The sequence below is a fragment of the Gossypium arboreum genome, chromosome 7 (assembly GCF_025698485.1).
Source record: "Gossypium arboreum isolate Shixiya-1 chromosome 7, ASM2569848v2, whole genome shotgun sequence".
In the NCBI taxonomy this organism is placed as follows: Eukaryota; Viridiplantae; Streptophyta; class Magnoliopsida; order Malvales; family Malvaceae; genus Gossypium; species Gossypium arboreum.
The window spans coordinates 77433088-77444434 of record NC_069076.1 but is presented as its reverse complement, the minus strand read 5'-3'; the positions used below and the strand labels follow the sequence as shown (position 1 = coordinate 77444434).

The 11347-nt window shown below is 30.9% G+C and overlaps 1 protein-coding gene across 1 annotated transcript; it reads left to right on the top strand.

The window, feature by feature from the left end:
• The first annotated feature begins 233 nt into the window (after positions 1 to 233).
• LOC108473828 (pleiotropic drug resistance protein 3-like) lies at positions 234 to 10785 on the top strand. Its single transcript, XM_053030824.1, has 23 exons — positions 234 to 736; positions 3730 to 3856; positions 4180 to 4265; positions 4356 to 4440; positions 4522 to 4681; positions 4773 to 4849; positions 4943 to 4996; positions 5119 to 5209; positions 5576 to 5877; positions 5954 to 6232; positions 6324 to 6637; positions 6713 to 6873; positions 6963 to 7075; positions 7164 to 7317; positions 7426 to 7628; positions 7712 to 8041; positions 8209 to 8499; positions 8699 to 8782; positions 8878 to 9011; positions 9183 to 9410; positions 9728 to 9899; positions 9978 to 10232; positions 10398 to 10785. Exons 1-23 carry the CDS (start codon positions 447 to 449, stop codon positions 10662 to 10664), a joined length of 4257 nt encoding a protein of 1418 aa, XP_052886784.1. The 5' UTR covers positions 234 to 446; the 3' UTR covers positions 10665 to 10785.
• The last annotated feature ends 562 nt before the right edge of the window (positions 10786 to 11347 follow it).

The following is an 11347-nucleotide window of genomic DNA, read 5'->3' as shown; positions in this document are numbered from 1 at the left end:
TGGTATTAATTATTTTAAAATATTATTTTACACAAAAACAAGTCATTTTAAAAATAATTTTAGGAAAATATTTTACATAAAAATATCTAAATATCAGAAAAATTAAAAATTTTAAAAATTAATTCATTTTCTAGAAATATATTTGAATGAAATGAATCTAATTTAGAATATCCAATAAATGACATGCAATTAATCCATAAATTAAATAAAGGATGATCCACTGGCCCAAACTAGGATATATTATTGTAAAATGACCCACACAATTATAATTCATAGAAGAAATGGTAAAACCTGCTGTTTTTTCTTTCACGTTGCATAAGTATATATACAAGGTGGTTCACCCTTCAACTACAACATAACAAAACAAATCAAGGATAATATCGATTCGGCACAAACTATGAACTATAAGGAATAAAATTTGTTATAACTTGGCAACAGAGAAGAATATGGGGGAAAATGGCGTGGAAGTAGCTGAGCTGGAGAGACGCATGGATGATGATGAAGTGGAGTTGCAGTGGGCTGCAATCGAAAGATTACCCACTGTGAAGCGGATTAGAACCTCCTTGTTTGATCAAAAGTTGTTAAATGCTGGCAAAGACGAGGATTTAGGCATGAAGGTGATTGATGTTACCCAGCTTAGAGCGTTGGAACGCCGTGGTTTTATTGACCATCTTATTACCGTAATCGATAAGGACCATCTCAACCTGCTAAACAGACTGAAAGAGAGAATGGCCAGGCAAGATATTCAAACTTGTCTCTCTTTTTTCGTCACGTTTCTAAATATCTAACTTGTTTTTATTATCAAATCAGAAATTTGCTTTTTAAGCAAACATTCAATTTAAGTTTTCTATAACCATTATTAAAGAGTTGCCTAACCTTTTTAGTTGTTTGAAAATTTATTATTTTATTTTATTTTTTAATACCCTCAAATTTTATCAAAATTTTAACTTCAACTTTATATAATATGGATTTGGATGATATTCAAATTTAAACACTCGAATATTTATTATTTTAATTTATTTTATTCTCTTTTAATAATAAATTTAAATTCAAATATCTATCATCCAAATATGTTTTTATTACATGTTTGGATTAGAATATTTTGTATCCATTTATTCGTTTTAATTTAAAATTAATTTTGAAAATTATGATCAATCATGCAAATTAAAAGATACATTGAGATCCAATAAAATTACAATAAAAAAATTAAAATACAACACATTATAAAATAGAATAAACACGGCACAAATCATATATCTAATATACTACAGGGTTTTTTTTCTAAAATGGAAATATAAATATTTATACTTTAAAATTTTTATTTTTAAAATAAAATGTCCTTCATAATATATATATATATATATATTGCTAACAATAATTATATTATGATTTTTAAAAGGAATATTATGATATTAAATTATTATAATTTCCGCAATTAAAACTAAACTATTTTTTTGAGTAATAGTTTACTATAAAAGGTAAATTGTTAAGAGTTATCTAAAAGTAAGTAATATAAAAAGGAATTAAAATAAAATATTAGAATAAATATCATTGGAAATTATGAAAATTGTGCCGCACATCTTAGTAATTTGACATTTTCTTCCAATTAGTCTTACATTCATTTCAAATGAGTCCTTATTGATTCAATTTCATCCTGATTTCATTCAATTAGATTTTTTTATTTGAATTTTTATTTATGTTTGAATTTAAATTATTAATTATATATTATGGTTCTAATTACTTATTACTTTTTCATAAAAAATTAAATTTTTAAAATTTAAACCCTTGCATCAATAACTATTTTTCTAACCATTATTATTATTATATAAAAGTTAAAATAAAATTACAGAAATTTGTATTACAATTTTTATGTATTAACAATTACTTTAATTTTTTTTATTTCTATACGTTTTTCATTAAATATTTACAAATACTTTATTGCTTAAAAAATTGTTCTTTGTAAACTCCCATTTAATTACCGATAAATTATACTTTACAAAAACAACAAATAATTAATCCAAATAACAACTTCTATTTCTAATGTAAAATTGAAAATTATTTAAAAAATTAATATATTACTGATTTTTAAGATATTGTATGATAAATTTTAGCATAAATATAATAAATCTCATCGTTCAAATAAACATTTGACCCATACACGAGTTAAAAAACTAGAACTTAAATATTATAAAACATACATAAAGTGAATTATTAAGGCATTAACAAATATAAAAGTTGTGTCATGAAATTGATGAAAATATTTTTGATTTGCATCTCGCATTTTAATATTGACTTAAATGATAATTTTCTACCTAATTATATTAATTTTCTTAAATTAATATCTAATTTTTATTATTAGAAGTGGTACTTTTGTTACCTAAATAACTCCAAACCATTACATCCGCTAAAACAATTCCAACCAATTAAAAGTTATTATATGTAACAAGTACTATATATAAAATAAAAATTATATATAATTATATGAAATTAAAAATTCAATATATATAAATTTAAAAATAAAAATATTTAAATTAAAAATTGATCAGGTTGATGGATCAATGATAGTTAATAGTAGGGGTGAATAAAATCTGATTCAATTCGAAAAACTCGATAAAAAATTTAAATTTTGAGTTAAATAGTTCGAGTTATTTGGATCAACTCGAATAAAAAATTAATTTTTTGGTTTAACTCGAATATGAATTACACAATTTGAGTTATCCAAAAATCCGAATAAGAAAAGGCAAAATTACGTCATTTCGATAAATGTTTACATTTTCTAAAGTTAAAAGTCAAAATTATTAAGTTAAAAGGCAAAACCACTATATTATTTATGTAGTTAAATAATCTTGTACTTCGTCTACCAGTTAAATAATTGTTCATGTAAACGCAACATTGAGTATAAATAATAGGATTCGTTAACTCGACTCGACTTGATTTGACTCGATTCATTTCAATTTGAAAAAAATTCAAATTGAGTTCGGTTACAAAACTAGGACTCGTCAACTCAACTAACTCAAAATTTTTTGATTTGATTCGATTCAACTCAAACGAATACTTACCTCTAGTCGAACAAATACTTACCTCTAGTCAAGAGGAAGTGCTTATGTGGCTCTCTATATCACGTGTCGCTATGTATTTAAGCCACATCATTATTGACCATTGTTGACTAACACTTGTGACATATATATTATTTGGGGAAAAAAATAGTTGAAGTATCACTTTTTAAAAAAAAAGAAAAAAAGAAAAAAGAAAAGATGTATCAATTTATCATTTAATCTTTTATTATTTTATGAAAGTAAATTTAAAATTAAGGATGATAAGTTATGAAAATAAAAGATAAAATAAAATAATTAAAATGTGGCACGACAAAAAATAAAATGAATATGATATAATTGAATTTGAAAAATATACATAAAAATAATAATAAGTCCTATATATAAATTACAAAATACATAATATAAAAAGCACAAATATAAACATAATTTTTTCCCTTTCTCCACTTCTTTCTTCTTTCCATTTCTCCCTTCCTTACCCACCGAGCAGAGACACCAAAATAGTGAAAAAGATGCCACAGGTCAAACTATTAAAGCCTCACGTCTATAATATTTGCTATAGTAATTGTGTATGTTATTTTTTATATATAGTTATAGATTTAAAGATTCAGATGCTATCCAAATTATTATTATTATCTTGGAGGTCTAATGATTAAAACTGACATGGAGTCAATAGGGTGGGTTTGGAATTGCCAACAATCGAAGTGAGATTCAAGAATCTGAATGTGGAAGCAGAATGTAAAGTGGTTCATGGAAAGCCCCATATCCCTACTCTTTGGAACACCATCACAAACCTATTCTCTGTAAGTTTTTGACATTGCATATTATAGTTTGGCTTGTATTGAAGTAGCCCATTTTTTTTAAAAAAAATCTCGATTTCTTTATAGTTTTTTTTTTTTTGAAAATTTCATTATTATACCGTACATTTAAGTGTAATATAAGTACAAATGATTATTCATTGTATACGCACGTATTAGGACTAAAAATTCATTACAGTGGAATAAAAAAAAAAAACAAACACTAAAACATTTGTCTAAACCAACAATGCCAAATTTAAATCCATTATGCACAATTATTATAATTGATATAAGGTCCTAGTGATGTGGAGATATTTTATGTTGAGCAGGCTATTAGAAACGTTAATCGATGCGTGTCTCAACCAAACAAGATCAAGATTCTCGACGATGTGAGCGGCATCATAAGGCCGTCCAGGTAAATATCGACAATGTGCCTTTTCGGTTTTTTTCTTCATTTGAAATAATTGGGCAATAACATTGTTCATAAACCTTAATGTTAAAGCAGGATGACGCTGTTGCTTGGCCTTCCCGGTTGTGGAAAAACAACTTTTTTGCAGACACTTGCAGGGAAGCATGACCCGTCTCTCAAGGTTCGTTTCTTACTTAGCTAACCAGTTCATGGCTTCAAGGATGCGTGATAGAATGGTTATGATGGGTTTTTTTACGTTCAGGTCTCAGGGGAAATTTCTTATAATGGTTACAAGTTGAGTGAGTTTGTTCCTCACAAAACGTTGACTTATATAAGTCAATACGACTTGCATTGTTCTGACTTGACTGTAAGAGAGACAATCGACTTCTCAGCACGTTGTCAGGGCATTGGGAACAGAGCAGGTACATGTATATTGTTTGTTCTCCATCTTACATTAACAATCAACCCTTCTTACCATTATATTCATCATTTAAATTTGTTTATGATTTGAAGATATTTTGAAAGAACTCAGTAGACGGGAGAAGCTACTTGGGATCATCCCTGAACCTGATATAGACACCTATATGAAGGTAACCAGTTTTGCAAGAATATGGTTCAGTTATCTAACACGGTAATGGACCATTTCCATTGTTGCTGTCTTTGACAATAATCTATGCTGGCAGGCAATTTCAGTAGAGGGATTAAAGAGAACACTTCAGACAGACTACATATTAAAGGTTATTCGCATAAACAAAAGAAGTGTAGTCCACTTCATTTTGACTTTCATCATAGTTTCCAAGTCTTGTTGCGAATTAATAGGCTTTTCCCTAAAGATTTTGCTGCCATTTATGATTTTTAGATCTTAGGACTGGATAATTGTGCTGATACAATAGTGGGGGATGCAATGAACCGAGGAATCTCTGGCGGTGAAAAGAAAAGGCTGACGACAGGTTTGTGCTTGTAATCTATACCGGTCACTGATAACTTTATATAAGTTCACTTACAAAACATATGAAGACTAGATGCTTAAAGGCAGACATTAGTGGTATATCCAAGCAAACTTGTTAGTTAATATATTACTTTATTCATAATTTTAGTGAAGATTACCATAAGTAACGATTTTAGAAAATGTCCTTATGGCACTTTATTAGCAAAATCTATAAAAAGGAAAAAGAAAGTGTGGTAAAAGCAAACTCATGAAATATGATCAGCAAAATTACTAGTTAGAAAATTAAATTATTGTGATAACTGCTTCCTTTTTTTTTTTTTTTTTTTTTTGTAATTTGTAATAATTGCTTAATGTTTTCATTTAACAGGGGAAATGATGGTTGGCCCGATCAAATCACTTTTTATGGATGAAATATCAACCGGCTTAGATAGTTCCACCACCTTTCAAATTGTAACCTGTCTGCAACAATTGGCCCATATAACAGGGGCCACGATTTTAATTTCACTTCTTCAACCAACTCCAGAGACCTTCGAACTCTTTGATGACATTATTCTAATGGCAGAAGGAAAAATTTTATACCAAGGACCTCGGAGTGAAGTTCAAGAGTTCTTTGAATATTGCGGCTTTAGGTGCCCACAACGAAAAGGCCTCGCTGACTTCTTGCAAGAAGTATGTATTTCAAAATAGAAAACATTTGCATTGAATTCTTGAAACATTGTTTTAAAATGGATTTATTCAACAATAGGTACTCTCCGAAAAAGATCAAGCACAATACTGGTTTCATAGGGACCGACCTTATAGTTATGTTTCTACTGACAAATTTATAGCTGCATTCAAGGAGTTTCATGGACAGAGGCTACATGAAGAAATCTACACACCCTTCAACAAAACTGAGAATCACAAGAATGCTTTGTCATTTAACATCCATTCATTGGGAAAATGGGAGTTATTCAAAGCATGTTTGTCTAGGGAATGGCTTCTTACTAAGCGTCACTCGCGTTTGTATGTGCTCAAATCATCACAGGTAGCATGACTATTGATTTATGAATCAATGTGGATATGAAAAATTATTAATAAACATACTTTTACACGCCTTGGGTGGTTTCTTCTTGTAGCTTATTTTTGTGGCATTGGTAGCTGTGTCAATATTTATACGCACACAAATGAAGATTGATGAGTTCCATGTAAGCAAGTTCATGGCTTGCTTATTTTTTGGTCTTTTGAGACTTCTGACCATTGGAATTCCAGAGTTGGCACTTACTAATTCCAGGCTTGGCATATTCTACAAGCAAAGAGATTTTTACTTCTATCCTTCATGGGCTTATTCGATTCCTTCAGCTATTCTAAAGATTCCATTCTCATTTTTAAATACTTTTCTTTGGACAACTCTTACATATTTTGGGGTTGGCTACAGTCCAGAACCAGAAAGGTTAGGAAATTTTTCTACTGTTATGTTAGAAATATAATTTTCAATAAGTTTTCTAAGTCCATATGTTACTTTTAGGTTCTTCCGTCAGCTTTTCATCCAGTTCCTTCTTCATCAAGTGGCACTCTCAATTTATCGATTGATTGCTGTTGTATTTCAAACACTATCCGTTGCATCAATTGTTAGTCAATTTACAGTGATGGCAACATTATTATTTAGTGGCTTCATAATACCCCTGCGTAAGGCCAACCTTATTAGCATGAAGAAATTCCAAGTTCAATTTTTGCAAAGTATTCATGTAATTATAGTAGACGTTTCCTCACTGCAGCATCGATGCCTTCTTGGATAAAATGGGGCTTTTGGATCTCCCCTGTCTCATATACAGAAATAGGAATCTCAGTGAATGAATTTCTGTCTCCGAGGTGGCAAATGGTAAAAAAGGTAAAATTACCCATGGTTGTATCTAATTAAAGGTCAAAACATCAGCACTTATTATTCCATGTTTTCTGGTCGTGTTGTTCCCTTTCAGCTTTCATCTTCAAATGAGACTTTGGGGCATCAGACTCTACTAAAACGTGGGCTAAACTTTGGTGAACACTTCTACTGGATATCAGTTGCAGCTTTGATGGGAATGTGGTTTCTTGTTAACACTGCATTCACCTTGGCTCTTACTTATTCAAAGCGTAAGTTTGATTTCATGCGGATTCAAGAAAAAAATGATAAAAAAAAAATTTGAAGAATTTAATCATTTGTAGTTCTAAGTTATGTTTGAGGAATGATAATTCGTGCAGCACAAGGGACTCGGACATCTCAAGCTATTGTTTCTCATAAAAGGTTCTCTTATCTGAAAAGAAAAGAAGATTTGAGCAATTCCATGCAAGAAAACCAATTGCCTGGTGTTCATGTAGCATCAAAAGTTACGAGTATGGTTTTACCTTTTGTGCCTATAACACTATCATTTGAGAATGTGCATTACTTTGTGGATACTCCCAAGGTAACAATTTGATTTATCAACAGAATCCTTAATATTTTCAATGTGATTAGAAATATTTTCAATTTATCTTATTTGTTTTCCAGAAATTTAGAAAGAAAGTCTTAAATAAGAAACTACATCTTCTTCAAGATATTTCCGGTGCATTTAGACCTGGAGTTCTTACAGCTTTGATGGGTGCCAGTGGAGCTGGCAAGACAACACTGATGGATGTTCTTTCGGGAAGAAAAACCGGAGGCTATAGTGAAGGGGATATAAGAGTTGGAGGATACCCCAAAGTCCAAGAGACATATGCAAGAGTATCGGGGTACTGTGAGCAAACTGACGTACACTCTCCACAAATAACAGTAAAGGAATCAGTGATTTTCTCAGCTTGGTTACGCCTACCAGGAGAGATTCCAAGGCAGAAAAGATTGGTAAGAGTGCCCAAACTTTATGGAAATCCTCATAAACCAATATGATTTATAACATCAAACATTAAGTCATTTTGCAAGACATCAAACAAGAAGTCATTGCAAGACAAAACTTCTCATCTTACCATGAAAGTTTATCAAAAGGCGTACTTGATTCTGGCATTTAACAGGAATTTGTGTTAGAGGTCCTTCAAATGATTGAACTTGATGAAATCCAAAATGCTTTAGTTGGCGTCCCTAGTGTTAGTGGCATATCTGCAGAGCAACGCAAACGACTTACTATAGCAGTAGAGCTTGTTTCTAATCCATCAATAATATTTATGGATGAACCCACCTCCGGTTTAGATGCTAGAGCAGCTGCCGTTGTCATGCGAGTGGTGAAGAATATAGTTAATACTAGGAGGACCATTGTATGTACCATTCACCAGCCAAGTATAGACATCTTTGAGGCTTTCGACGAGGTAACTAAGTGATGCATGCATAAATGTTTTATTTTGTTAAACTCTTGTTCCAAAAGTTGTTCTCAACATATACTTGCTATCTGACAACGTCATTATGAGGTTCCGTGGTTTATCGTGTAAACTTGATTTATTATATAACTTTGATCCTTCCTGGCTGGCATGATTATTCTATATCACATATCATAAATGCATGTTGCAGATTATTTTGATGAAAAGAGGGGGGCAAATAATATATTCTGGAGAACTTGGCCAGAATTCTTGTAAGCTTATCGAATACTTTGAGGTAATCCAAATTAACATCCCGTAGATTCTGCACTCATCCACCAACCAAATCAATAAGAAAAATATATATTAATGCTTTTAAAAAACATCAAGTAGGGAATACCAGGGGTGCCGAAAATAAAAGACAACTACAATCCAGCGACGTGGATGTTAGAGGTCACAAAACCTTCTTCTGAAGCTGAACTTGGAGTGGATTTTGCCCATATCTACAAAGAATCTCATTTGTATCAGTAAGTTCACCATGATAAGTCAAACCACTTTTTATGGCCTTCAAGCTTGACCATAATTGATATATTTAGGACCTTTGAATCATACAATCACCCCTCAAAATAAAAAGGAAGATATAAAATGCTTAGAAATTATATATTTCCACTACATAATATTGGAAATTTTTTGAGTAGGAGAAACAAAGAGCTAGTTCAAGAGTCGAGAGTTCCAGCACAGGGTTCAAAGGAACTACATTTTTCTACACGCTTTTCACAAAATAGATGGGAACAATTCAAAGCATGCCTCTGGAAGCAACATTTGTCTTATTGGAGAAACCCCACATATAACTTGGGGCGCATGATATTAGCCATGGTATCATCTGTGTTATATGGAGCACTTCTTTGGAACAAAGGGCAAAAAGTGTAAGCTACTTGATATTTTCTTTAAATTTTGGTATTTATATATCTCCTCTCTGTTAAACACTTAAACTCCCCACGAAAGATATTCAGAAATATACTTCTTTTTTCATCCCTGGAGCATCATCATCAAGATTTTCTTTCTACCCCTAAAATCATACAATCAAAATCACTGTTACAATGATTTCTTATCACTTATTTTAGTGTTTGAATTTGGTTAAACAATATGCATAGAGAGTTTATCCAAAAGCTGAGTTATTACTTTTTAAATTTAAATTTAAGCATATGACATTATGTTGAAATCATGATCCTCTTTCTTGAAGAGATAATGACCAGGATTTCTTCAACATAATGGGATCAACGTATGTTTTTATCGTTTGCATTGGAGCAAGCAACTTGTTTTCGGTTCTTCTAATCATAACTAGTCAGCGGACTATCGAGTACAGAGAACGTTTTGTTGGAATGTACTCGTCTAAAGTACATTCGTTAGCACAGGTCCAAAACTACTCCTACATCCTACTTATTTTGGGTTTCCGATGGGTTGATAATAGACTTTCACTTCTGCAATTGCAGGTCATAATTGAAATACCATATGTTTTCCTTGAAGCAACTTTGTTCTTGATAATTTCATATCCGACAGTCAACTTGTATGGATCAGCTTTCAAAGTATCTTGGTATTTATATAACATTTTCTGTACTTTGCTCACCTACAAATACATGGGCATGGCCATTGTTTCTTTGTCTCCAACTTACCAAGTGGCCTCAATATTTGGGAGTTACTGGATCATGATTGTGAATTTGTTCTCTGGTTTTCTCGTACCACAACCTGTAAGCCTATTTCATATTTTGCTAAACCAAAACTACAATGCTTTTCTTTCTTTCAAATAAAAGCTCATCTGTTGGCTACATTTTGATATGCAAATAAGAATTTGAAATAGTACAAAGTGTAATTAAGAGGTCTACTTTGAAATATGATGCATTTGACTCTTGCAGGTGTTGCCTAAATGGTGGGTTTGGTTCTATTGGATGGTTCCAACTTCTTGGGCACTGAGAGGTCTCCTTACTTCTCAATATGGAGATATCAATCAGGAAATCATAGCATTTGGAGAACGCAAAACTATCAGTACGTTCTTAGAAAATCACTATGGGTTCAAACATAAGGATCTGCCCCTTACAGCTATTTTACTGTGTGCTTACCCGATTTTCTTTGCCTCTATTTTTACATATTTTATGGCTAAGCTTAACTTCCAAAGGAGGTGAACTATAAATAACGTCATGCTGTTGCTACCTTCTAAATTCCGAGACATCTTTATCTATAAACTCATGTTAAAATAAAGTTTATCTTGTATAAGAATTTGCTCTTCAAGATTTACATAGCAAATTAGCAAACACTATCCTATTTCTTCTTTCCTTATTCCCATTTTAAATGATTTAAAGCGCAATTAAATCTATATTATCCTATATTAGTAATAATGTTCATGCCAATCAAGCTAAAATTCAATCAACTACTAACAATGTATTTTTTTATATTTCAAAAGTAGTCTTAAAACATTGACATATATTTTTCTTATAAGACACTTGTCAAACTTTTAATTCAAATTTAAGAACTTCATTTATAGTGTATCAAATATTATCTATTATACTTTTAATATTTAATAGAGGGATTGAAATTTATTTATTAGATGTTTATTACAATGGTTATTTTTCTATTAAATTAAAATATATATTTTAGAATCCTAACTTATTTAATTAGTGAATTGTGTTAGCTATATACAATGTTTTAGAACAAATAATAGTTAGGATCATTTTACTATATTTAAATTTATGATTTAGTATTTATAACTTAAAATTTTTATGAAGAGGGAGCCGGAAAATAATTCAAAAGTAATTACATAGGCAATAGGGAATAGGCAGCAGGCAATATGCTCCATATCTAGTGCACA

Coding starts and splice junctions, on each gene's coding strand:
- LOC108473828 (XM_053030824.1), top strand. CDS start 447: ATGGGGGAAAATGGCGTGGAAGTAGCTGAGCTGGAGAGACGCATGGAT. Junction 5,878..5,953: donor TCGCTGACTTCTTGCAAGAA/GTATGTATTTCA, acceptor ATTCAACAATAG/GTACTCTCCGAAAAAGATCA. Junction 7,076..7,163: donor GGTGGCAAATGGTAAAAAAG/GTAAAATTACCC, acceptor GTTCCCTTTCAG/CTTTCATCTTCAAATGAGAC.